A 27,424-nucleotide genomic window follows, 5' to 3' on the forward strand; every position below is an offset into this window, starting at 1 on the left:
CTTTGCTAACCCTTCACTCAAGGGAAAAAAACAATTAAATTTAATTGTGACTTTAAAGAAAGAAGGCGGTTTGTAATAGTGTTCGTATCTTCATGCCCATACATATCCCGAAGAAAGTTCCAGATTAAGACTATTACGTCATCGGAGATGTCACAACGGCTACGACTGATGGTGCAATAATAATAATAATAATAATAATAATAATAATAATTAAATATTTATATAGCGCCTATCCATGCCTGCTCTAGGCGATGTACAATAATAGAGTGTGTGTTGATCAAGTGATGTGATGTCTACAGTAATCAATGAATCATCAAAGATTGCTTTGGAATATGGACTGCGTTGCGACTGTAGTACTAAGAAAACAGTTAAATTTTAAAAGCGCGGTTATAAGATCTAACAGATCTTCTTGTTTCAATACGAGGCGCTCTGTTTAGGAGTTGAGTACCGAGAAAGGGAAGCATTCCATCATTTTCGACCTCCATAGTGAAGTTGATGGCTAGGGACTTTCTTAACACCCTCAACCACGCTCACCCCGCCATCAACTTCACTACGGAGGTCGAAAATGATGGAATGCTTCCCTTTCTCGGTACTCAACTCCTAAACAGAGCGCCTCGTATTGAAACTAAAGTGTTTGTGAAGCCAACAAACAGTGGTCTGCTTCTCCATTACCACAGTCATGTCGATAATAGGTACAAGCGCGGACTATTGACAACTATGCTCGATCGCGCACATCGCCTGTCTTCGTCATGGTCCTACTTCACTGAGGAGTGCGAACGACTGAAGTCTGTTTTCTCTAAACTGAAATATCCCAAGCACCTTGTTGACTCCACTGTCAAAACCTTCCTAAATTTAAAGGTCGCTGACCAGTCCTCATTACGGTCCAGATCTACGACAGAAAACACTACTCGGGTTGTCATACCCTTTAAAGACCAGGAGTCTGCTAATATCGTGAAGACACAGTTGAAAGATCTCAGTGTGAAGCTGCAGACCAGTGTTCAACCGGTGTTTACGAGCCGCAAGATTGCCCAGGAGTTCCCGACAAGCGAACCTAAGCCTCAGCTCATTGATCAACAATGCGTTGTGTATAACTTCAAGTGTGACCAGTGCGATGCTGGTTATGTCGGTTACACCCGTGGCCATCTGTTCGTACGCGTTGATGGACATAGAAGCAAGACCTCGTCAGTACGCAATCACTATGATAATAGACACGCAGGCAGGATTCCGGATGACCTTCGCAATTGTTTTAGCGTGTTGAAAAAATGCCACAACAAGTTTGATTGTCTCATTAATGAGATGTTACTCATTAAACAATTACGACCGTGTTTAAATGTACAATCAGACTCAGTTCGCGCTAAAGTCTTTGTCTAACTTATGCAAATTAGAAACTCTGAACTCTTAGTTACTCTTGAAATCGCATATTTAATTAGTTTCCCTTGACAATGGCGCCAAGATGTCGCCGAAACGTCGGATTTATCTATCGTTAGTTTTTGCCTGTATATGTTTATCTAAATCATTGTTGATTAAATTTCTCTGCTTCCCATATAATAAAGATCTTATTAACCGAGCTTAGTCGGTCTGTGTGGGAGAATTTTGATCTCGGTCGTGTGCACAGACTGAACGCAGTGAGGTCTGTACTCAGGACCTCGATCAAGATTCTCCCATACAGACCTCCTGCTCGGTTAACAGGAGCTAAGTTTAGCTTAGAAGCACAAACAAGTTCTATAGCCGTTAAACGAACTTCACTAGTCACTGAAGCCATAAAATACGTAACAGTTTTACAATAGGAAGCTTACAAAGGGAGGAGGAATGAGTATGTACTTTTAGAAACGAGGACAGCACTCGAGATAGGAGAAAATCTCAAGAAATATAGCAACCGAACTAAAGGGTCGGCCAACTGCCGCGCGGCCAGAAATGTGGACAGAGAACGTTGGCCAAATGCTGTTATACCCTACACGCTTGACTGCTCCATCAGTAAGTTGATAACCTGTTTAATTCACAAAATAACATGTACTGCAGGTTGTACCATATGGAGCTAAGGAAAGGCAACAAAGTTTCCGAACCAAGATGACTTATATGTAAAACTGAAACAAAGATTCTGAGCTCCTTGTAACGTCTTTTCGATATCTTTGTTAGAAAACATAGAAAGTGCTGTTCGTTCTATGCTGAATGCCATGAAACAGTGGGGAAAGGAAAACTTGTCTGCGATTTGTGCCCAGAATCAATGAAAAAGCTTACTTGGAATTCCTTAAGGACCCAGGGTAAGGTACTCAGGAAATATATATTTTATCAACCGAGTGTAAGGGCCATATGGGGGGAATATCGACTCGCGAGCTCTTCACAGTGCGAGACGACCGCAGCGAGCTCGTGCAAAGTAGACCAAGGGCCGATATTGACCTAGTATGATCTCAAGCAAGGTTGGTCAATAACAGATTTACTGCATAGTTAGAAATGATTTTAAAAAAATCCCTCGATCACCTTAAACGATTCTGTCTGACAGTCAACTGAGCCTGACTGACAGTCGACGTTCGGCGTTTTTTAAAAAAAGAGGGAACAATAGGAAAATTGTAAGAAAAAGAATCATCTACGTGTTGTTAGTTCTCTTAGAAAAGTAAGCAATAGAATAATATGATAACCGCGCGGGATCATTCGGGACAGTGCAGGTCACAGTGGGAAAGTTACCGGCGGAAGTGCTTGGGAGATGATGGTTTTTTAGTTTTGCACTTAATCCGTTGAGGAAATATGACTTTCCAGTGGCTGATACAGACCTTGAGCTAAAGGGGGGTGCGGGGGGGGGGGGGGGGCTTACTCTGTCGGCTTTTCTTCCTTCGGTGATTTCATTTTGTTTACCCAAAATAAGGGAGGAGGCCGGGCCCCTCGGCCCCCTCCCCTAGATCCACCACTCCTTTCACTTTGATCGTTTCTGTCGAGCAAAACTTGGATACTCTAGTGAAGTAGTTATGAGTGACAAGGGTTTGATTCAACTCACATAGTTTTACATCAAATTAAGCAACAAGAGTAATTTGGATAACACACTTCTCAATTTTAATCAATCAGTCAATCAATGAAACAATCAATCAATAAATTTTTCAAGCAATGAAGTATTCGAGCAACCGAGCAACTTATCAATCGACCAACCAGTCAGTCAGTCAGTCAGTCAGTCAGTCAGTCAATCAATCAATAAATTTATGAATCAATCAATTACTCAATCAATCAGTCACTCAGTCAATCAATCAATTAATCAATCGATCAAGAACGTGATAATATGTAAATAGACTAAATGGAAAAAAAATTAAACCAGTGGAATAAAATCAAATCATCTCTTTAGGTAAAGATAGATCAAAAGACTGAAAAATTATTTATAATTGTATATACATTTTCCGTGATAATATTTACCAGTCAATTGTTTAAAAGCGTTTTATCAAATATAAAAAGCTTGTTTTAAAAAAAGAAAAGATAAAACAAAACTAAGAAAAAGCGCTACAATAAGAAATCAAAAATTACAATGCAATCTAAATAGCTACAAAATCACACGAGCGATAACTGAATGATTTAAGTTCAATTATCCGTCTAAGATCTGGAAAGATATTAAAAACTATCAGCATTACTGGCACTCGGTAGTAACTTGTTTAACTTGTCTATCAATTAACTAATCAATTTAGAAAATCAAGAAAGTTCTCATGTTTTAAAAAGAGCAAAAAATATAATAATGAAAAAAATCTGTCACAAGAATAAATCTCAAATTACATTGACATTGACTACGAGTACTCCTTATTTCGCATAGTTCGTCGAGCGAGACGCAAAAGAAAACCGCGGGAAAAAAAATGGCCGCGCGAGATCCTGGGGGCGACTCGCACGGCCATTTTTTTTTTCTCGCGGTTTTCTTTTGCGTCTCGCTCGACGGACTAAGCGAAAGAGTGAGTAGTCGTTGTCTAATTGAACTCTAATTAGTGGCAAACGTATACTAAAAATGACTAAATGATTTAAGTCCAATAATCCGTCTACGATTTGAAAAACAATTCAAAACTAGTGGCATTACTAGCCCACACGCCAGTAACTTGTTTAATACGTTGTTGGGAACCGAAGAAACGGGAAGCTTCGACAGTTTGAACGCCACTCCTGCTAAGCTTGTTTCGGTTAGGACACTGATTAGGAGTTTTAATGAATACTTTGGATCAAACTGTGTTTTTTTTTTGTTGCGTTTTTTTTTCTCTTTTTACATAGGAAAGTCATTTGGCCTATCAATCATAGATGTAACTAAACATTTGGTTATCTGTAATGAATTTCTAACAAGACAATATTTCTGAATCTATTTTAACTCAAATTATTGCACATCCTGTAGCTTAGAGAAAGCACATAATCTGTCCTCATACAATGTTTTTCCTGCATGGTTTCATTGCAATAGCAATATATTAGTATTTCAATTTGTAGAAACGCATGAAAGCGAAAGTTTACCTCAAACCTTAAAACAAGAGTAACCCTGTCTCTGTTTTTGGTGAAACCGAGACGCAAGATCAGGAATAAAGAAAGTTTAATTTCCACCAGACTGGATGATTGAAAAGTACCGCCCTGAAAAATCTACGAAACATTACGCGATATGAATGAAAATTGAGATATTTGAATGGAGTTACTAGGAGATGCATCAGCCAGTTGTGCTATTGATATCAGAGAGAGCGGTTGGTTACAAACTACACGTACTGACGAGTTAATCTTCTACTTCAATATGTAGACTTTCTTAGCTGCGCTAGTCACAAGAATACGTCCATCTGGCGCTGTTGCTATTGCAGAAGGACGTGTTAAATCAGTGATAGTTTTGCCTGTGAAGCGACCGTCTAAAGAAAACTGCTGAACTCGGTTATTGCCACAATCACATACAAGAAGATTATTGGAGCTGTCTACAAACATACCATGGGGCGAGTTAAATTGTCCATCTTGATTTCCTTTTTTTCCAAACTTGTACAAGAAAGTTCCTGACTGATCGAAAACTTTAACACACTTGTTGCCTCCTTCAGCTACAAGAAACATGTTTTTGTAAGGAATGCAGCTTGTTGGATAACAGAGTTTCTCTGGGCCGCTGTCTCCAAACATGGTAATAGTCTCACCCTCTTGTGTCATGACCTGTATCCTATGATTGACCCACTCGGTTACAAAAATGTGGTGTTGTTCATCCAGGCAAACGTCAAGCGGGCTGGAAAACTCTCCTTTTGCTGCGCCATTTTTTCCAAAGCTTTTTACAACAGTTCCTGTCTGGACATCTACTTGTTGTATTCTATGATTCCCTTGATCAGCAATCAGAATCTCGTTATCGTTTAAATATGTAACGCCCACTGGGCGGTTAAATTGTCCGCCATTTCGTCCTTGGCTGCCAATTTTTCTTACACAGTTGCCTTCTTTATCGAAGATATATACACAGTGTCCTTCGTAATCTGTTATAGCGATGTTCCCTGTCGTATTTACAGCAATTCCAGCTGGCCTATGAAGCTCATCTCGTTGAAATAACTTCAAGTTGAAGTCACCGACCACAGCAAGTTCACGTTTTTCGACTTGCGTAGTAAAAGGGCAGTTCGGAAGTTTATCGTCGTTGATCTTCACTTCAGTGCTATAGGCGCCCGGCACTTTTGGTGTAAAATTCACCTTGAATTTACCGTTTTCTTTCTCGATAACAATCACATTTGTGACGTCTTCAGTTGGTGTAATGACTACTTCAATTTGATTTTTAAGATCAGGCGGGTTGCTTATCTCTCCCTCAGGTGTTCTGGGGCATAATATCAATTCTGCTGCTACACCAGCCTGAAGAATTTGATCCAGTCCTTCCAAAGTGCATTGACTTGCATCAACTCCCTGGGTTGCGATATCGCCCAGTCTCAAGCCCTCCACAGAAGCCGCGGTAAATTTGATGAATGAGGTCTCGTGGTGTTTCGGCATTTCAATGTTACGAAGCTCTTGAAATCTGTGTTTGAGAGTTTCCTTGCTTTGCATGATATCTGAGCTTGAGCTTCTCTGAACCAGATTTTGTGTAAACTCAACCGCTTGGATCATTTGTTTGAGCAGTGATTCCGCTTTCTCCTTAGCCGAGTTAATTTTCTCGAGTCTTGTTACGCGTGTTGTCTCGACGGATTCAATCGCCTCTCGCTCGCGCTCTCGAATCTTTGTGATCATTGTTTCGGCTGATTGCGAGATTCCACGTTTAGCGATTGCGACATTGGTTTCCAGCTTGAAAATTGTTTCATCAAACTTGCGTATCACATCTTTCAAGGCTGTCTCGTTTTGTCTAGTCGCTGCAGCTTCTGCCATGATATTGGCTTTCTCGTTGTCAGCTGCTTTGTCGAGTAAAATAACTTTGTGGTTTTGGTGGTCTGTGACTATACAAACATGACAGACACAAGATTGACAAGGAAGGCAGAAAAATCTTGTGATCTCTCGCTGGTGGTACTGTTGGGAGCAAAAGGACTGTCGCTTTAACAAGGCTTCGTAGTCTTGAGTTTGAAATTCTTTGACGGGCATGACTTTGTGTCCCTCGGATGCAGCCCGCATAACTTCACGAATGCTTAAACAGTCGGAGCACATAAATCTTGCGCAATCAAAGCAATAATGAACATCAGAGCTTCTTTTCTTACAGTTGCCGCAAGTTATGCTACTTCCATCGCCACTCTGTCGAACGGCAAGGAGACTCAACAAACTGTTGTGGAAAAAACTGGTCGGCAAAGTGTCGAAACGATTTCCTTCGGGCAGATCGATTTGGGCTTGGCATTCTGGACAACGGAACTTTCCTTGTCTGTGGCTGGCTCTTGCATAATTCTCCAAACACTGACAGCAAAATGTGTGTAGACATGATATAGTTTTGGGTTGGTTGTAGGTATCGAGACAAATCGAGCATTCCAGATGTTTTTTGATGTTTCTCAAGAGGGGCTCCATGGTAAACGACTTCTAAAGATTGCTTGTGAAACACACACCCTGTCAGAGCTATTGTTTGTGATTCCGAGAAAAGCAGATTTGATTTCGTCTATAATTGTCTGACCATTCTAACTTGAGCCGAGTATATTACAAAAGTTCAATACGGATTGGTATTGAGTCACATAAAACGTTTTTCTTGTGGAGTTGTTATCAGGAGTTCCGAAATCACTACCTCATTGGGAGTCACATACCCGTAAAGGTAATTTGGTAGTACAGTATCCACACCCCCTCCCCCCCCCCCCGCCCAACCCCAAGTATACACTTCAGGAGCTGTAACTTTATTAGAATGTAAAGTTTTCATGAAGAGGACGACACGCGTGGCTGAAGACATAAGAACGAGCTAGCATTCTCGGTTGAACATTTGTGCAGGAAATTTCCGTGATGATTATTTCATATTTAGAGAATCTTGAACTTTTTAAATGTTCCGGTTGCTTCTTGGAATTGCAAACAGGCACATCGTGCCAAGCGCCAAGTTACTACAATAGCCTGTTTTTTTTTTTTTGAAAAGACATATCGTTATTAATTAAAAGCTCACTTACAGGCAACACTCAATCTCCTCATAATCAGCCTAAAAGAATTCTATTGCAAATGTCTTCAGTGGTGTTTATTTGTATTTTGATTGATGAGGAGTGATAAGATTGCAAGTTCCAAGTTTGGCTTTTTTAATTCGAAAAGTTAGCTCAGATTAAAATCTCTTCTCCCGAAAAGAGGAAAAGAAAATATACGGGGAAAAGGATTCATGATAAATCAATGAACAGTTAAACATTACTTGAATATTGAAAGATTTGAAATTACGTCCAGTGGTAAAAAAAGTAGACAATGTGTCATCTTCTTATTAATTTCAAGTCGTGTAATTATTTTGATTTTCTCAGCTGTTGGGGTCACGTGGGTCATCATGGGTATAAGACCCAGATCTGTATCGGTTCTGATTGTGATTTTACTCACGTGATGGTGCACGAGATCGGGCATTCAGTTGGGTTCTGGCACGAGCAAAACAGGCCTGACCGTGACACCTACATCAGTGTTATATGGGAAAATGTGCTACCAGATAGGACTGCGTGACAGCTACGCAAATGTTGTTGGAGATATTTGGGGGCTTAAGCAATAACGTCGGCGACGCAGAGGACAACGCCTGGTTAAAACTGGATTTATGTTTTATCTTTGGATGCAGCAATTTTCTAGATCGGTTCAGTAGGCCTGTCGGTCTAAAAGCATGTTGAGGCAAAATATGTAATGGCAGCGTCAAGTTCCAAATCGAAATGCGAACATTTCTCCGCCTTGGCACTCGTTCTTTGATATACGCCGAACTTGGACACTTGTTGTTTTGTAGAGGACGGCTGACAAATGTACCATGATTTAAAACGCACATGCAGGGGGGTTGTTCTCCTCGTTAAACCTTTTCTTTTGGTGATATTCTCGTTAACGTTGTCGTCGTAGTTTGTTTAAGCTCCCTGTTTTTAGCATGTGAACTGCGTGATGTCTGTCGATATTAATGCTGTACGTATGAATTAATTCAATGCGTTAGGGTACAAATATCTTCATCAGATATTATGATTATTATACGGTTTCACTGTGTTTCTGGTAAGCAGGGATCAAATCTTCATTAACACTATTATTGGAAGAAATTAAAATGAAAATAAAAAAGGTGTTCTTTGTTAAATATTTTGACGTATTAGTACGAAGCGCATGTAGAATCTTATTGACTTAAGATTTTGAAGATCGTAAGCTGGACGAAAAAGCACGCATTGCGGACCGTACTTTAAGTGGTTTAAACAGCCGGCCCGACTTATTCGGAAAACAACGCTATCCACCGTATAAATCACTAGAAAGTGGATAGCGTGGTTTGTTTTGTTAAGGCTTACCCACTGGATAGCGATTTATCCGATGTTTAACGTTAGCCACCTTTCGAATAACTGGGGCCAAGTCTTTACCGACATGCTGTTTGCCTCGGTTCCAAAGAGTCCTCGTGCGAAGTTTTTCACAGAATGGCTTCACGCGAAGACTCGTCTTGACACAGGTGCAAAAAGAAACTCAGAAAAAGATTTGAAAACGTGTTTTATTTGCATGAAATTGAACGAGCACATGAACACATTTTCATAAGAATGGTTTCGCACAACTGAAAACTCGGAAATGCCTTATTTCTTTTCCATCATTTCTTTCTTCAAGGTCTTGAAGACGCCTTCGCCAAAAGGAAATGGAGAACTGAAGTGGTGGATTATGGTGTGTCGTACGATTTCGAGTCCATCATGCACTACACGTTCACAGCTTTCTCCTAAAATGGCAAACAAACCATCAGTAACATAGTGCCCATGAATGGAAAGGTCCCGTATGTGGAGCTGAGTGACGGAGACGCGAAACAGACAAATGCTATGTACAAGTGTGACTTTAGGTATTTTAAAGGGGCTACGTCAACTTGTTTCCTTAGTGGCAACAATTAGAAACAGGTCAAACGTCCCACGACCATTGCAACTCTGAGCTACGTGTGATGGATTTAACAGAAACGTTTCAAGTTAGTCATTCATAAATCTGTCTTTATCTTTCTCAGTGTCAGCTGTCATTGTTCCTTTTTGGTTTCTGAATACTTGTTTCGTGTTTTGCCACCATAGTAACGTGCTGTTTGCTTTGATTTCCACATTGTTTTGCATATTACAGAATGTAATTTCATTTCATAAACACCATTGTTTTTATGAGCCTCAGATAAAGAAACGCCCACGCACAAAATTAAAACAAAACAAACATGTAAACAAACGAAAGATGGAAGTTTTACGATTCTTGTTTTTTCTTCAGCTGTGATGAGGAAAAGAGCCATTGATGATTTCAGCTCGTTCAAACCAGTCCCGCGCATCCAAAAACGAAGTAAGTGTTTTGCCTCAAAACGTGGTGCCTTTTTTCTGAGATATTTTCTCAATAACTTTCGTTCTCTCTCCCAGAGGATCTTCCTCTATTTAGTAAATGCTCTTTTTCTTTGGCCATCGTACTGTAACCTAGCAAGAAGTAACACGCAAATTGCGGTAATAAACATGACAAAAAAACGCAGCGTCGAAAAACAAAAAATATATCTTTTTACTCGACATTTCGTATGGTTCTACATACATCTTTGGAAGTGACTGTTACATAGAGTCTTAAATCTAAATTTAGTTGTTACTTGTATTCTCAACGGTCACTTCTGAAAATGTATGTAGAAACACACGAGACGTCAAGAAAAAATATATAACTGTTTGTTTTCAACAACGCGTTTATCACCGCAGTTTTTGTGTTATTTCCCTCTATATGTATCTATATCTATGGCAAATCCGATTTCTGTAGATGGTCCTCAGACCAAACTTCTTCAGTAATATAATATTTTTTTGTCATCAAACTGCGGCTGTCTTTAAATGACTTTCTCTATTAGGTTCCGGTTTGTGCAGAGACGACACACGCAAATCAAGCTGCCAATCATGGAAAAGTCTTGGGTACTTTGAACAGCACGTCTCTAACATGCACACGTGGTGTAAAGTCACGTGCAACCTCTGTAGCAGCGGTAAGTAGTCACCAAGCCCCCGTCCACTTTATATGGGAAAAGGAGGCTGGTGGCTTGTTAGGAAAAATGGTCTCTCTCTGTATGCTATGCTGTTCTCATGTCAAGCACAAAATTGACGCCCACGGACAATTCTCATCTCAGACGAGTTGAGTAGAGAATTGTTTGATAATCACGTCATCATACTAGGAGTTGTCAGGTCATCTTCGGAAGTTTATTATCGGTGTCTCGAAAATCATCGGGGTTGTCAGGTCATCTTCGAAAGTCGTAGGAGTAATCGGGTCATCGTCGGAAATCGTCGGAGTAATCAGATCATCTATGAAAGTATCAATGTTATGGGGTCATCTTCGGAAATCACAGAAAGTCATTCAAAGCAGTTAGTACAAAGGTTTTCTCCCTTAAAGGTCCGGTAATACGAGCAACATTTTTCTACAACTTGTCCCGCAACATTGTTGCATTGCAAGTTGAAACACTCTGTTGCGCGTATTACCACTTTTGTGACCAACTTGTATCGCAGCAAAATGCTCATTATGAGAAGCTTCATGGGTGCGGTGAGGCCATACAAATCCTTTTGTCTTGCTCCTTGTCCAACGTAGATTCATGTATGGATAACGACGGCAACTGCCCAGCTTGGAAGAAAAGTGGAACTTGTCAGACTCACCCGGATGTCATGAAAATCTGTTGTCTTTACTCATGCAACTTTAATTTGTAACGGTGAGTTGTGCACTGAACTGTCATGTGACCAAGTACCCTGACTTTTATGCGTCCGACACGAGGAATTCGCTTGACAATCACGCTTAAGACCATTTATAGATATGGAAATGACAAAGAAAACGAAAAATTGATTGTCTTTCAGTTGGTCTTTATTACCACCGCGTTTATTTCCGGTGGATCTGTAGGAAGAAGCTACCAGGAGTATTTCCACTCCTCCCCCCCCGGATGGGATGAAAGTTACACTCGAATATCCCTAAAGTGTATACCAAGAAATCATTTCTTATCATTTCTCTGTTAAGTGTCGTTGTTATTGTTGTTGGCATTTCTGAACCACAATGGACCCGCTAAATGAGATTTTCACAGTTTTCCGTTACATTTGAGATAAAAAAATTTCAAGTTGTCTTTTAAGGCTCTACGTATATCTGTAGTAAAAGAAACATTCTGGTTTTTTTTGCTTAAAATTTCTTTTGGTGGGCTATTGAACTTAAATTGAATATCTGCCTCTTCTATAGCTCCACCGACCCAGGCTCCCACTCCACCGCGATCTTCAGACAGATCCGATTTTACCTGCTATTCTCTTCATCACCATGGGCATCGACATCGCCTCGTGGAGAATTTGCATTGGTTCCTTTCATCCTCGTGTTACCGTATGCTTATCTTCAATTTACACTATCAATTACTTTTCCGGTATTACGTAAATATCGGCTACATAAAAACACGTACCAATGTAAAATCTTTCATTGTACCTGAAGAAGTATGGTTTGGCAAGCCGAAATATGGTACACCTTCAAAAAACCATCCTACGTTGTGTCGGTTTTTGCTTTTGTATTCTTCACCTCCTCAAACAACTCAGCCAACACCGCCTACCAGGGATTCCATCTACCGGAAGTCCTGCTGTACCACCAACATCCGGTCCATCGCGAAACGCCACAGGTACGTGCAATAACAAACCAAAACCAATTAAACCTCAGGTGACTTCCCACACTTTATAACGGTTTCACACATCAAGTTGAGGCCTGCACTTTGCTGTGTTCATATATTTTCCCACGCTTGACGGCTCGTCACCTTCTAAACTCAACCAATCAGCAACCTTCCCGCGCTTAGCACCATTCACACGTTTTCCCACGCTTGTCACGGGTAGCATGTTTTCCGACACGTGTGACTTGTTTTCCCGCTCCTTGCACTGGTTGCTTGTCTCGTCTCGCAGACATCGGTTACACTTTTATTCTTGGATTGATTCTATGTTTCCGGGCGCTTGGCACAGGTTAGCTATTTTTCAGCGCTGGTAACAGATTCAATATATCCTGCGCTTTGCAATGGTTACACAGTTTCTTTTAACTTCGAAAAAATGAGGGTTCGAGAAATCTAGATTCCACTGCATTTAGTTTCGTCCATTTTCATTTCCTTTATTCTTGCTATCCACCCGATTAGTTTCCATTTGTATGATCCAAGCTCTTCATAGTCGTAATATAAGCCTGCTTTGTAGTTCGAGGATTAAATCTAAAAAAGTTCTTTTCAGGTTCCTGTGCTGATCCACTTGGTCTTGGGTGGGAAAACCGACTCCCTGACAGCGCATTCACTGCCTTTTCACAGCTGTCCCCTGGTAAGAAACGCTTGATTTACCTGGCAAGAATGGGTTTTACTGCATGCGGCTGGTATCATTCTCGTCCTCAGAGGCTGCGTACCAAGAATCACGTCTTCTGGCCGGACCCGATTTTCTGAACGTGCGCAGAGTATTTGTTTCGTATTCTCAGCCAATCAGACTTGCCAGATTTGACGGGAGGTCCGTGAATCGCGGACTTCCGGTGTCTCTGCGATTGTTCAGAAAATCGGGTCCGGCCAAAGGTCGCGATTATTGGTGCTGACCAAAAGGAGTGCAGCCTCTGGGGACGAGGATCGGTGGTATAAGACGTGTAGGTGGCATCGCTTTGAGTCTACTGTCACACATCTGTAATTGGTTAAAAACTCATGCAAAGTGACTTAGAAAGCAGGAGAACTTGCTATTTTCGCACCCAATCAGAAAAACCTTAAAAAAAACAAAAAAACAATTAAAACTAAATCAAAACGTGACTTCGCATAAGCGCGTCTTCCCGTCTTTTGCACGCGTTGCTTGTGTTGTGCTAGGAGTTCTGATTGGTTGATATCATTGTTAGAGTTTCTGTGATTGGACAGACTAGTTTTGATCCCCTTTGTATTCATAATTTGACGTCATTTCAACCTAGTGTATCACCTGCTTTGTCACTTCACAACTGTCTTCGTCTGTAACAATTTTGTTTTCTTTTTCAGGCGGTGGTTGGTGGGCGTTGCCTAGTAACGCACGCCTCTATTTTGACGATGATTGTGATAACAAACGTTTCGGCAGCTGGTGTGCGGTGGATAGAAGCCCACAGTGGCTGAGGATTTACTTGGGACAGACTAAGACCATCACTGGAATCACTACACAAAGTTAGATTGTACGGGTATTCAGTTACAAAGTCAAATATAGAATCTTATTACTGATCACCATACATTTCTTTGATATCAGTTATGAGAATTTGTTGTTACATTGAGACAATATCTGTTAGTTGATGATTTTATTTATTCTTATCAACTGTGTGCTTGGTAATGTACTACACTGTACAAACAGAGAACGAAAGAGAGAAATCAGTTATTGATCACTCGTGAACAGGACATTAGGATTGCTTTATGTTTAACATGTCTCTTGCTGGCATGAATGAGCGTAGTTAAGGCGAAATCCCGGGTATACGAAATCGAGCAATTTTAGTTTTTAATTTACGAAAACCTTGTACCAGAATAAATTTAAGTATATCTTAGTCCTTTTTCTATTTTCTAAGAGCTAAAGATATAAACGGTTGCCTGAGATAACACCAAAAAAGAATTTCTCATGGGAAGTGGAGAAAATAAATTTCAAAGTTCGGAGAAACTGTGCAAACACAAGTGAAATTTCATCATCAGTTTCATTTCACCAGTACTTTCAAATGTTTGATATGAATTTCAAAATTTGTTTTCGACATGTGGTGTTGTTAGAAATGATTTCTTTTGAGAAGATATTTAGAACAGTCACACAGAAGTTTCCAATACAATGTAAATAATCTCGGTACAAAGTTTTTGTCCGCTTTTTACTCGAACTTAGGTGGCGTCTTTCTTAATGTGTCGTTCACCTTAACTGATTAAATTCTACTTAGTATAAGATTTCCATTCTAGGGCGGGATATATTCGTTGAACACGTCAAAAGGTACGACCTTGCATTCAGCACTGATGCAACGAACTTCAAGAACTACGGGGAGAACGGAAAATCGAAGGTGAGAAGCTTTCATGATAGGTTACGTAGATAGAATCACAGAAAACCAATATGAAAACAAAGATAGCTTTATTTTGTACCGCTGTTCTCTAAAAATTAAAGGTGTCTATTAAGAATTGAAAATGACAAACGACGGTGAGGAAGAAAAAGGGCTAGACTGGTCTGAAGGAAGGCTTCACTGAAATGTTCTTAGGATTGTTCGGGATGATTTTAAAATCCATTTGGAAACGTTTCATTCCTACATGGGAGTCGTGGAAAGTTTTAGCAGGTAAAAGAAATTAGTCCTCGAATGGTTAGCCTCTAAAGAGCGATAACGCGCCAGGGGACATTTTTACTGAGTTGTTGCTGGGAGAAACGAGAAGAAGAGAAGGTAATGGAGTGATGTTCTTTAAAGCATTTTCACACTTTGATTCTCTCTCTTCTTTTTTTATCTCCACTGGTTCACGTTTTATATCTTGTTTCCTTCCTAGGTATTCGACGGTAGTTGCGACAACTTCACACCGGTTCTAAACAGGTTTAATCCTGTTAAAGCACGTTATGTCAAGGTTCTTCCTCATGACAGTCCGTCAACCTGGGTCTGTATGAGATTTGAACTGTACGGCTGTGATGCTTAAGGTAAGTTGTTAGATTTGTAGTCTAGCCCCAGCGTATCAGTCACTAGTCTGTAGCTACCGCTGGAGATCTGTCTGTTCGAGAAATGGACAATATTTCTTGTGTTTCTATTTAGGTCTGTAAGCATTTGTGGAAATCGAGCAGAATTAATTTAACCAACAACAACAGCAAGGTTCGGGCTCTTTCAAAGTTTAACAAATTTGTCCTTTGCCAAGGTTTCCTGAGTAAATTCCCCTAAAACCTGAATTTTGTCGCTATTCTATTACTTTTCAGAGTTGACAAGAAAAACCCACAGATCTATCAAAGCAATTTATGAAAGAATGGGTCTTGTAAAATGAGATTTGTTTTACGTAGCGATAAAATAAACTTAATGCAAATATAAATTGCTTGCCTGATGTTCTGTGTGTCTACTTTAGCACCCTCTGCTTGTAAACAACAAACCAATTGTTTTGGTCTTTAATTTGACTTGTGAAGTATCATGTTTGCAACTTTTCAATGAAAACGGTATTCCACTATATACGCCGAACACAAAGTTTATTTTTTGCACTCTAACATTATAAGCTATTATACAAATACGCATCTTTTGCCCTCAGAAATCAGGAAACGGTTTTTTCAAGTGGGCATATTATTGCGGGGGACGAGGAATGTTATCAGAAGGCCTTTTGTGTTTCAGAAATATGTCAGCTTATATTTGTGTATCAAAGTCTATAAATGCGTGTAAAATTACGGCATGGTAAAATTCTGTAGAAACAATGATTTCAAGCAGAAACAAGTTAAATGAGAATCAGTAGAAAACAGTTCAACAGTATGGAGCTTGTACGCGGCGTATCTTTCGTCAAAGGCTGAGCATAAATATATGTTTATCTCATTCATTTATATTCAAGCAGACAGTCATTGTTGGGAAGAATTTTAATTTTGCGTCTGACATTTTTTTTTTGTGGGTGGGTGGGTGGGGGGGGGGGGGGACTTTACGGACTTCCAAGATCTGTTTCCCTTACCAAGCTGGAAATAAATATGCTCCACACGAAGCACAAGATTAGTTGGTTTCTTTTTCTATGTGGAACGAGCTTTTGATATGTACAGCAAGATCTGGAATACAAAATAAACCTGATATGATACTTTAATCAAGTCATGAATGAACCAAACTGCGTGCAAAGTATACAATACCCACTGGATTGTCCGAGATTGAATTGATAAAAAAATCATGTCCGAAATTAGGTTCTGAAATTACCGCATCTGTCCACTAGCTACACAAAGATTGAACCAAAGTTAAACAAGGTTGATCGTTAGTTTGTTCCGGGTTAAGTTGTATAAACATTAACTTGCAACCTGGGTAAAGCTGTTAGGTCTTTTAGAATAGATTCAGAAAAAAAGAAGAAATACTAAAACTAAATAAACAAAGAGTATAAGGATAATAAAGTTTCATTTATCCAGACACAAAGGGCATTTTCTAGTGGCAAACTACACTTTTTTGAGATTTCAATCAAACTAGTTTTCTTCGAGGGCACAGCCAAATGCATGCAACATTTCAGCGCAATACCCACTCTTGTCTTTTTATGAGAATATATATTTTAAGAATATATCTTTTAAGAATATTGAGGCTGAATTTTGTAAAAAAAATTAAGAATATTGTAAGAATAAACCCGAGGTTAAGATTATAAAAGGAATATCATACGAAAAACCCGTAACAAAAATTATTAGTCCAGTTTGAAAAGATGTCATTTGATACGTGAAGTCTGATAACAATAAAATAGACTGAAATAAACTGTTTACATCCGAACTGAAGTTAACTTTTACGAAACAAAGAACGTTTAAACGTTAAAAAGAAGGAGATTTAAACAGGTACACTGTGTTACTTGATCCTTTGGAAACCTGAATCAACGGAACTTGCATAAAACAATAGTTTTGAGGAGCAAAAGATACTTGAAACCCGGTAGTGCGAGTTGATGAGGCGATCTGTATTCAAGCGAAATGAAGGTAAGATTATATGATCAATTAATGGTTTGAATTTGATATTTTTTGGCTTTGTGCCAGTCAATTAATTTCTTAGAAGCTGAAAATTACTGAGACAAAATGAGAGATTACAACAGATGAAGTAATTTTTGTAAGTGAACACTCCTGATAAACGAACACCGGCAATTTTGTGAAGAACCTATTTTGTGTGGGTAACTTAATTCTCAGTGGCGCGCACACCATACTATAAACAGTAGAGGCCATTGTGTTTCTAGAGACGCGCTTTTGTAAAAACTTACCCCAAGTCGACAATTAGGGATCGAGACTTATCAAATTTCTTTTTGAAATGGGCGTGCATGTATTTTCGCTGGCCCATTGGTAAAAGTCTGATATCATTTTGTACCTTGCAAACGTTTTTAAAAAAAGCCGAAGGTCAAACTATAATTCGCGGAATACCAATCCCCTCTTGTGGGTATTGTTTTACGCCCAACGTAACGAAAATATTAGCGAGCCTAACTAGATAACACCTCGGAAGTTTTGTCCGATCGTTTTGTTTCTGCTCATCACCTTTCTGTTGAAGATGTAGTCATATTGTATGGAGAAGTTAGGTGCTGATGATTTTGGAGATTAAAGGTTTACAACTCAGTAGATGTTTTGCGTCTTTTTTTTTTTTTTTTTTTTTTCGTGTTGTAGATGACGAAAAGTTTGTGCCTTGCGGTCTGTACTCTGTTAGTTGTTGTGGTTTTGTGTGAAGAGGAACCTCAAAAAGGTGGAGCTGAACAACACCCAGGTAAAACCGTAAAGAAGTTAAACAAACAAACAAAATGATAGTCTCTCTTTTCTATTTAAGATACACAGTCGTCGGGATTATCGCTTATGAATGCTAGGCGTATCTGGAAATGCCTACACAGGTTTCCCCCAAGCCTTCACGGCCACTTCATTTCAGTGGCGTGGCAGACGTGACCCGAAGAGTTTTTACCGCCGCAAAATATTGAGGTCTGGGAACTATGCAATGCGCACCTCACGTTTTCAAATCAGTTCACTTCTTTATGGTAACGATGGCAACTGAACACGGCTGCCTAGCTGCGTCATCAGCACACCGGAAGCGAGAAGCTAATATTTAAGTTTAACTTTTAGTTTGGTAATAAAGCTTGTTGTTGTCTTGTCTTGTTAATGGTTGGCGTCGACTCATGGCGACCATTTTATGAAGAAGATGAAACTGACTTTTAAGAACTACTTCTTCTGAGAAATTATCAAATGTCAAGTACTTTGTGGCAATTTTGCAGATTCTCATCAAAGTCCTGGCCTTAAAGAGTCTCTCTACGGCGGCGACATCAAGCTAACCAAACAACAGCAAGACAACATGAAGAAATACGGAAATCCTTACGGCCCGCAATCACGTGCGGCCAGCAGCGTTCCCAAGGAGCGATGGCCCAATGCTGTGATTCCATTTACCTTTGACTGTTCTGTTGGTAAGTGAGCCAAGAATCCATTCACTTGTCTCTTACATTAATTCTAAAAATAAGTTTAATATATTATAGATATTTCCCAATGTATACTAGTTATTCAACGCTTTCGAGTGGCACACCGTCGAGTACACAACGGCTTTCCTGTTTTCTGACTGGCTGTATTTTCTATGGTGTGGTATAAAAAACACCGTTATCAATTTACTACCAGTATTAATAACTAGTTCAACAAGCTTCTCTAGCTTGAAGAAAAAAACTGATTAGTCTTTCATGAAAAAAATGGTGGAGGTCTCCTCGCCGACTTTTCGTTATTGTTATTGTTTTTTATTAATATTTACGGTGATGATGATGATGATGATGATAATTTTACATTGAGAAAGAGCAAGGCAAATTATCTTGTTAAAAATTTACCAGATATAAGTGATTGAAGAAACTTCATCAGAAAAAGGATAAACCACACAATATTTGATTTTATGGAGCTGATGAACAGACGGAATGATTCTGGGTATAATTTATAGTCAGCATTTTTCCTGATGGGCATTCAATGATAACAGCCCATCGTTAAACACTTTCGTGCATGTACTCGATCTCTAAGTAGGAGTAAGTTGTAATCCCAAGTTCCCATAAAATCCCATCGCATCGTCTATGGCTGATTCTTTTTTCTCGATTTTGAACAACTACTGTTTCATTTGTTTCCTAAGCGAACATGGAAAGTGCGGTCGCTTCAGTCAAGCAAGCTATGAAAGTGTGGGAGAGCAAGACGTGTATCCGCTTTGTGGAGCGAACCAATGAGAAGGCTTACTTGGAGTTCTTCAGGGGGCAGGGGTGAGTCAATAAGAACTTTGTATACGCTTGCACAAAGTGTGCAGAGCTTAATAGACTCCTAAAAGGAACGAAGTAAAACCTGACTTTTTAATGAAACATGTTTGTCACTAAAGAGAAGAGAGAGCAAAATCATTATCCGTAAGAACATTTAAGAATGGACTAGTGAGACTGAATAACTGAAACGTGCCGATGAAAGGCGTCTGTTCTTTCACGAGTTCCTTCGTTCTTCGTTCGCTCGCTCGATCGCTCGGTCGCTCTCTCGTTCGTTCGTTCGTTCGCTCGTTCGCCCGTTCGCTCGTTCGCCCATTCGCTCGTTTGCTCGTTCGCTCGTTCGTTCGTTCCCTCGTTCATTCGTTCGTTTTCTCTGATGTCAGATCGGTACTTAGTTTCATTCGTTCGTTCGTTCGCTCTCTCATTCACTCACTTGTGTTACTTTTTCAGCTGTTGGGGTCACGTGGGCCATCACGGCTACAAGACCCAGATCTCTATTGGTGACAACTGCGATTTTCAGCACGTAATGGAACACGAGATCGGGCATTCAGTTGGGTTCTGGCACGAGCAAAGTAGGCCTGACCGTGACAACTACATCAGTGTTATATGGGAGAACGTATTAGATGGTGAGATTATTCAATTATAATTATACTGAGAAATTATATCACCTCTATTTCAATAATTTACCCTGGGACTTATCTATGAAGATCAGCGGAGCCAAACATGAACATTTTTGTAAAAGAATCAAGGGTGATGTTAAGCAGTTCGGTATTAACTAATGTCAGAAGCATATCACCTAGATCTAGGTGATATGCTTCTGCTAGTGTTTTATCTTGTGAAATTTGGAGTTTGCGAAATAAAGTATCTTTAATGAAATCAAAACTTTATTGTGTTTACCTGGAGAAAGACAGCTCATATATTGATTCTGGACTTCACTTCAGTACAATTTTTCGAAGTCTATTAGGAACCATCTGAATTTCAAGCAATATTTCCGGCCTTTGAACCCTGGCTAAAATATATTCAGTTCTGGCTGAAACTCTGAATTTTTTTTCTGGGAAAATTCTAATGTCTGTCGCCAACTTGAGAAATTTTGGCATTGCGCGAATAAAGGGACAGCTATACTGGCAATATTAAAATTATCCCAACTGTTAGCGAAGAAAACTGCTAAAAGAGTGGCGTATTTTTTCAAAAACAAATCAAAACGGGAGTAAAGTTCAAAACACCACAGCGAGAACAATGAAAACGTCGTTAAACAATAGCTTAGAATTAGTGAGCACATGCGTAATAAATCTTGGTACATTTCGTTTGGTGTCTTCTGCAAATCAACAACGTGACTGAATCTTGGGTTTTGCAGAGAGCTTGAATCAGGACGGTGAATTTTCATGGTTCCGTTTAGACGTGAATTTCGTCTTCAAGTCTAATTGCTAAAAGATAGTTCTTACATAGCGGTACAAGCTGAAATGAGGTACAGTAAATAACTCACGTATGCCTCTGCGAGTGTGAAGAAAATTTAGTTGACGCGACGTCGCGTTGCCTCTCCCAAAACGAATGTTGCTGTTCTTAGCTCTTTATTCGCTTAAATTGAGGCATTTTACGAGGGCAAACGTTTCCACGTTTACTTAACCCAGTGACTTTTTTCATAGGACTGGCCAGTGCTTTTGAAAACAGAATTACAGAATAGCTTCGCACGCAGACTCGTTTTGACACTGAGGCAGACGTCAACTCGGACATGGCTTATTTCTTTTCCATTATTTCTTTCTTCAAGGTCTTGAAGACGCCTTCGCCAAAAGGAAATGGGGAACTGAAGTGGTGGATTATGGTGTGCCGTACGATTTTGCCTCCATCATGCACTACCCGTTCACGGCCTTCTCCAAAAATGGCAAACCAACCATCCGTAATATCGTTGATATGCAAGGCAAGACTCCTTATGTGGTACTCAGTGATGGAGACGCACAGCAGACGAATGCCATGTACAAGTGTAGCAGTGAGTAAATACGGTTGTTATGGCGTTCTTTGTTATACTTTTCATTTAGGTTTTATTTCAGTCACGTTAGAAATAATTCACGTCCCAGAAAAAAATCTCTAAAATTGCTTTTAATCAGCGCACTGCCCAAACAAACAGAAAATTTAGAACTCATTGTGCCAACTTGAATACAAAATAATCAAACTCAGCTGAATTTTTAGAGCTTGGATAAAATTACACGCGATTTATTTACGCGTTTAAATTAACCTGAGTTGCATGTGGTTCCTCTGCCCATTAAACTAAAATCTTTGCATACATTGTATCACAAGAATTTATTACCATCAACTGAGAAGTCGCTGCTTTGTTTGATGAGTTCATACCCCGCCGGGATAAATACTTATTTACAACACAATGAGCTGAAGGGCCAGAAAAAAAAATGGCCCCAAGAAATCATTTGCCTCCTTTTTTTCGCGTCACTTTCGACGTAGTCTTATTTTTATCTCATGTCTGTGGAACAATTTCATAAATTAGAAACCATTTATTATGGAACTCGTAACAAATATTTGGAGCGTAAGATTGACAGTGCTATGCTTCTTTTCCAGGCGTTATGAGGAGAAGAGCCATTGATAGTTTTAGTTCCTTTCGGCCAGCTCCTGGAGTTCAGAAAAGAAGTGAGTGTATTTTTTTATGGTGGATTAATATGATGTGTTCCTTGTGACCTTCCCTGTTGATTACCGCATTCGTTTCTACAAAACTGATTTCAAAGTATCATCAGAGACAGTTTACGTTGTTCGTATTCAACTAAACAGTCTTTTCGTTCGAGGTGTTCTGTTCTTTCCTGCCTGATCGCAGGTTAGAAAATGTTCACCATAGAGGGTACTTTTGAGCGCCTCTGATTTCGATATATCATCGTAGAGGCGCTGGACTCTGAATCAAGCGGTCCGAATTGGTCGTGTTCATGGCCAAGGGCAAGACACTTTGCTCTCGCAGTACCTCTCTCCACCCAGGTGTATAAATGGGTACCGGCGAACAGAATGCCAGGGTAACCCTGCAATGAACTAGCATCCCATCCAGGGGGGAGTAGAATACTCCTAGTTGCTTAGTGCTACAGAAACTGCGGTGAGCTCCGGCTGTTTAGGCCACTGGCCTGATGCAAACCTCAACTACCCCCCATATCATTACTCCGATAGCTGGGATTGCGCGCTAGAATCACTTGCTTTTCATACATTCTTTGTTTGTTTTTATTTTCTCATGTCATTTATTTCAGGTAACCAGTGCATTGATAGAAGTCAGCGGTGTGACGAATTCAAGCGGAATGGCTTGTGCTCTCAGCATGCGGACAATATGCTGTACTGGTGCACGAAAACATGTGACCTTTGTAGTTCAGGTAAAACGTAAATTTACCTCTGGCAATGATATTCAAACAAGAAAACTCTTTTGTTACCGGCAATTTGCAATATGAAACCTGCAATTTGTAATACATACTCGTCAGCGAAGCTGAAAGCATCAGATTCATACATGTGACAATAAAATGACCCTCGAAGTACCTCAATGTAGGTTTAAGTAATATGCCAAACACGAGAGAGAGTATTTCACTACATTTCCAAACAACAAGAAGAGAGCTGAAAATACGGCCCTCAGCAGTCATTCCAGATCACTGACTTACTGACTTTATCCTTTAGGCTTTCCTTTAAGCAAAGCGCGTCAACAATGCACCGCCAGTGGACTCTGTTTGGTGCCATCTTCTCAGCTGTGTTCCAGTTGATGTTGGCCATCTTCATCTCTTCTTTAGTCGACCTTCTCCAGGTCTTAACAGGTCTTCCCATCTTCCTTTGCCCTCACTGGAGACCACATCCGACCACATTTGACCACAGCTCGAATCTTGGCGTTTTGAAGCTGGTTAGAATCAAGAAAATGTTTCCCAGCTAGCTGTTTATATATTTTCCATTTTCTTCCCACCTGCCTACGTGACAATAAAGTGAAATGAAGAAATAAGATTTTGATCATTAAGGGGGAGGTAACATGAAGGGTGACGATAAACACGTGTTTTTGTTTTCTTTTTAAGACTCCTGCATTGACAAGAATGGAAACTGTCCAATGTGGGCTCAGGATGGTCATTGTCAGTCAGCGCCAGGATATATGTTACCAAACTGTCCTCACAGCTGCAATGTTTGTGGAGGTAGGACAGTACCGCTATCAAACACTAATTAGGAATATAGGTATTCGTATATGAAGTGCAAGTGCAGTTAAGAATTTTTACATTATGAGTAATGTTTGAAATTTTACTTAAAATTGCACGAGCCTTTAGGCGAAAGCAATTTGAAAGAATTTTCAAATATCACGAGTAGTGTAAATCCTTTATTGATCTTTTATACGATTATCCATTTATTGTATGACTGTGAACATCACGAACGTTTGCGTTAATGCAGTGTAAAATGTAATTTACGATAAATTGGCCTGCTCTCAGCCAATTCCACAATGAGGTAATTGACCCCCTCACAGCTTTGCTGAAACGTTATACATCTTGGTACATCTAGTAACCGCCGTCCGCAAAAATGGCAGGAAACTGATTGATCAAATTCTGCGTATTTTGGAAAACAACTGAATAACGACGGAGCAGTTTTTAGTCTCTCTATTTGAAATTGAAAGATTTCATTACATATTTAGCTTGAGAAAGTTTTTAGACCGATAGATGTATGCTAATTACTGAACAGATTGAAATAACTGCGATGTTCAACAAAATATAAATTCAATATAAATTTGTTATTTAATCATAGATTTGAGTTTGCCAGCGTCATTGCTTAAGCTCCATAATAGCTCTTGTAACGGGTCACCAGGGGTGCAAGCCAAAGCAAAACAAAAACAATCATATTTTTCTCAAACAGGTTCAACTCCACCGCCAACCCAACCTCCAGCTCCAACGACGACACAGGCACCGCCACTTCCACCAACTGGAACCCAGCCTACCCCGCCACTACCAACTGGAACCCAGGCTCCCTCTTTGGCTGTCGGTCAGTGATTCTTTAAAACATAACTCTTTTAGTGCCCAACCTCTTTGGCTAGGGTCCTCTCTTTTCCCTGGGGTAGAGATAGGACAGTGGCTCGTCAAGACGTACTTCGTCATGTAACATGAAACATGAAACAGAGACAAAGGGCTAGCTGAAAAACAAAGTGCTGGATTTATTGATATTCGACCTTACAAGGAAGAACTTAATCGGGTATTTTCCTAATGGATTTACAGGTTTACGATGCGCTGACAAGAGCACTAGATGTCCTGGATGGGCGTCCGCCGGCGAGTGCATCAAGTCTGGTTGGACATTTCGAAACTGTCTCATCAGCTGCAAAGCAAAGTGCGACACTCAACCTCCACAACCAGCAGGTTTGTCAGACGACGATAGAGAGCATAGGAAACTGGAAATCACCATTTAAATCTCAAGCTGATAGTTAACTATTGTCAAATTGAATGTGGCTCACACTGCAAAACAGGGATTTTCTAAACTTTCTTGATGCCATAGTCTCTTGCGCTAACCGTAAAGACGTCGCACCTCTGTGGTTTGATCTCCGCCTGTTGCCGAGTGGTAATGTAAAATCATCAGTCTAGGAACAAAGTTGTAAAATATGATTTGTTATCTTTTCCTCAGGAGCATGCGCAGCTCCTCTAGGTCTTGGCTGGGATTATAAGCTGCCAGACAGCGCTTTCAGTGCTTCATCAGAAATGACTCCAGGTAAGAGACTATTCTTTTCCTCTCGTTCCACGTAAGTTTCATTTAATGACTTTTATAAATACGAAAGTCAAAGGCTAGAAAACTGTATATCAGTTATTGCAGTCTTAGACCATCTTCGTCATCTGTTGAGTATTTATAAACGTACACCACATTTTCTTTAGAGTTTTCAATAGGTTATGATCTGAAAATGGATAACGATACATCGTTCAGCCGAAATTATGCGTTACACAGTACACCTACGCAATATGTTCTCTGTTCTTCAAGGTGGAGGTTGGGTCGCCAGTGCAAGCAATGCACGCTTGTACTATGAGGACAATCATGACCAGAAGCGAATCGGAGGCTGGTGCGCATCCAGTAGGAATCCACAATGGCTTAAGGTTGACCTGGGACAAGTGAAGAAGATCACAGGAATTGCAACACAAGGTGATACAGCAAAAGGAGAGCGAGCCTAAGGAAGGGAGGGAGGGAGGGGGACAGGAAGGAGGGAAGGAGGGAAGATGAAAGGAAGCGTTAGGTAGGAGGCTAGGAACAGAGAGAGAGGGAGGGAGGGGCAGAAGAGAGACTGGGAAGAAGGCAGGATGGTGGAATTGGTATGAATACTAAGAAGCTAACAAATATGGTTAAGATTGGAGAAAATTGAGACCAAAAACATTTGAAAGAATCTTATTAACTTAGTTCTTCTTAAAAATTCTGTTACTTGCAATTTCCAAAGTGATAAGTGCGATAATTAGTAGTTGAATGGCGATAACCAGTTAGAAACAATGTCTATTTGTTCTTCAGGTCGCGATGTTTTCTATGAACACGTGAAAAGCTATGAGCTGGAATTCAGTACGGACGGTGTGTCCTGGGAACGATACAAGGAGAATGGAACGAGCAAGGTGAGTTGAGATAGGGTGACGATCACTCGCCGCAGCTGAGTATGAGCCGAGACGCTTTAAACTACAAGGGATTGGGAGGGCGCGGCTCTCATGTCTCACCCTAACCCCTATCGTCCATACCAGCCATTTTCATTCGAATTCACGGATCAACACTTGTCTGACCTTAAGAGAGAGAGAGAGAGAGAGAGAGAGAGAGAGAGAGAGAGAGAGAGAGAGAGAGAGAGAGAGAGAGAGAGAGAGAGAGAGAGAAAAGACTGGCTGCCAGCAACCTACCTTGTGATTACTTGAGCAAGTTTTAAATTTTATCCTCTAGTCATTTTTGTGATGAAACGCTATTATTGTTACTTATTTTTTCCCCTCGCAGATATTTACCGGGAACTGTGACCACTTCACTCCTGTGCTAAACAGGTTTAGTCCTGTTAAGGCCCGGTATGTCAAGGTCCTTCCGCACGACAACCCACAGGCTTGGATGTGCATGCGGCTTGAGTTGTACGGCTGTGACTCATAAGCAGGTAGGGTACTAGATGCAAATATTAACTAGCGCCCCGTCCACGCGTCCTTACGCCGAAGGAATTTGACAACGCAGTAATCATCGGTCAGTTTTGGATATTTGCGTTTGAAGAAATCCCAGCCAGGGAAATCACATGATTATCGTTACTTAATCGTTTTCAAAAAGTTCCGTTTTCTAAATGTTTCCGCTCACACGAAAACGCAGAACCGCGGCGTTTTCAAATTCCTCCGGTTTGAAGAGCGTTTTCGAAAAGTTCCGTTTTCGTGACGGATTAATGTGGACGGTAGGCCTAATCGTAGAAATAAAGCTGCGTTTTCAAATTTCTCCGGCGTAGCGACGGTGGACGGGGCTTAGGGCAAGGGACTGTGAAGAGAGGAATGCTCTTAATTCGAGGTCATGAATTACGGAGCTCGCTGTATTTAATATGAATCCTCTTGGAGTACTCGAGAATCAAAACAAAGCCACGCACCTGTTTGATTAAAAGACAGATGCCACGTGATTAAGTAATTTGTTTAATAGTTGAGTTTGCTGCACATGCGAATTTCTAGGTACAGTTGCTTAGCAACGTAAAATAACCAAACAAATAAATAAATAATTAAATAAATTGAATACATGATAAATGTAAATCACTTTAAGTGTCATGATAAATCGAGAAACAATGTAAAAATATCTGAAAAAACGAATTGACCTAGTTCGACTTAGTCCAGGTATTGGACATTACTGTAAAGAAGTGTGTTTGTCTTGAATATTTAAACGCATTTTTGATTCTTTTATGTATATCTCACTTATAGGCCTCGCCCCCACCCTCTTAATCCCCTACACAAAGGAATGGTAGCCAAGCGCTTTTAAGCGAGTTCTTCAAGGTTTTTCTATATTAATAAACCTGGAAAACTGATGACATGTTCTTTAAAGTTTTTTCCGATAATTGTAACATGTTAACCTCCGTTTACAACTCAAATTCTGCCTTGACAATAAATAAAGCAGAAATGATATGAAAAATAAAGAAATAAATTT

At 40.1% G+C, this 27,424-nt stretch overlaps 3 protein-coding genes and 1 pseudogene across 5 annotated transcripts in view; 3 read left to right on the forward strand and 1 right to left on the reverse strand.

Moving 5' to 3' along the window:
- Positions 1–235: 235 nt before the first annotated feature.
- Positions 236–11,827, forward strand: LOC145470599 (zinc metalloproteinase nas-1-like; annotated as a pseudogene). The gene is made up of 9 exons (XR_014042511.1): positions 236–253; positions 1,788–1,974; positions 2,137–2,261; positions 7,827–7,993; positions 9,112–9,334; positions 9,737–9,810; positions 10,346–10,474; positions 11,068–11,185; positions 11,698–11,827. The product of XR_014042511.1 is annotated as a zinc metalloproteinase nas-1-like (transcript).
- Positions 4,470–7,016, reverse strand: LOC145469722 (E3 ubiquitin-protein ligase TRIM45-like). The gene has a single exon (XM_081453506.1). The coding sequence runs from the start codon at positions 6,913–6,915 to the stop codon at positions 4,714–4,716; it is 2,202 nt and encodes a 733-aa protein (XP_081309632.1). The 5' UTR covers positions 6,916–7,016; the 3' UTR covers positions 4,470–4,713.
- Positions 11,828–11,925: 98 nt separating the features above from the next.
- On the forward strand, positions 11,926–15,100 carry LOC145470600 (uncharacterized). The gene is made up of 4 exons (XM_081454405.1): positions 11,926–12,118; positions 12,705–12,788; positions 14,390–14,487; positions 14,957–15,100. Exons 1-4 carry the CDS (start codon positions 11,962–11,964, stop codon positions 15,098–15,100), a joined length of 483 nt encoding a protein of 160 aa, XP_081310531.1. The 5' UTR covers positions 11,926–11,961.
- Positions 15,101–16,941: 1,841 nt separating this feature from the next.
- Positions 16,942–27,424, forward strand: part of LOC145469730 (uncharacterized) — a 32,865-nt gene continuing 22,382 nt past the window's right edge. For both annotated transcript variants that reach the window (XM_081453515.1, XM_081453514.1), the window contains exons 1-15: positions 16,942–17,075; positions 17,745–17,841; positions 18,338–18,523; positions 19,219–19,342; positions 19,784–19,959; positions 21,099–21,317; positions 21,899–21,967; positions 22,564–22,683; positions 23,362–23,475; positions 24,182–24,307; positions 24,538–24,675; positions 24,938–25,021; positions 25,286–25,444; positions 25,802–25,899; positions 26,264–26,411. In XM_081453515.1, the coding sequence (XP_081309641.1) occupies positions 17,070–17,075; positions 17,745–17,841; positions 18,338–18,523; positions 19,219–19,342; positions 19,784–19,959; positions 21,099–21,317; positions 21,899–21,967; positions 22,564–22,683; positions 23,362–23,475; positions 24,182–24,307; positions 24,538–24,675; positions 24,938–25,021; positions 25,286–25,444; positions 25,802–25,899; positions 26,264–26,407 (1,860 nt within the window). In that variant the 5' untranslated portion in view covers positions 16,942–17,069 and the 3' untranslated portion in view covers positions 26,408–26,411. The remainder of the gene's footprint in view (positions 17,076–17,744; positions 17,842–18,337; positions 18,524–19,218; positions 19,343–19,783; positions 19,960–21,098; positions 21,318–21,898; positions 21,968–22,563; positions 22,684–23,361; positions 23,476–24,181; positions 24,308–24,537; positions 24,676–24,937; positions 25,022–25,285; positions 25,445–25,801; positions 25,900–26,263; positions 26,412–27,424) is intronic.

This window comes from Orbicella franksi, chromosome 15, assembly GCF_964199315.1.
Source record: "Orbicella franksi chromosome 15, jaOrbFran1.1, whole genome shotgun sequence".
Taxonomy (NCBI): Eukaryota; Metazoa; Cnidaria; class Anthozoa; order Scleractinia; family Merulinidae; genus Orbicella; species Orbicella franksi.

Bases quoted from the DNA above. Each gene is read 5' to 3' on its own strand.
- LOC145469722 (XM_081453506.1), bottom strand. From the start codon at position 6,915: ATGGAGCCCCTCTTGAGAAACATCAAAAAACATCTGGAATGCTCGATT.
- LOC145470600 (XM_081454405.1), top strand. From the start codon at position 11,962: ATGGTACACCTTCAAAAAACCATCCTACGTTGTGTCGGTTTTTGCTTT. The intron at 12,789-14,389 runs GTAAGAAACGCT...TTTCCATTCTAG, and splicing joins CTTTTCACAGCTGTCCCCTG to GGCGGGATATATTCGTTGAA. The intron at 14,488-14,956 runs GTGAGAAGCTTT...TTTCCTTCCTAG, and splicing joins GGGAGAACGGAAAATCGAAG to GTATTCGACGGTAGTTGCGA.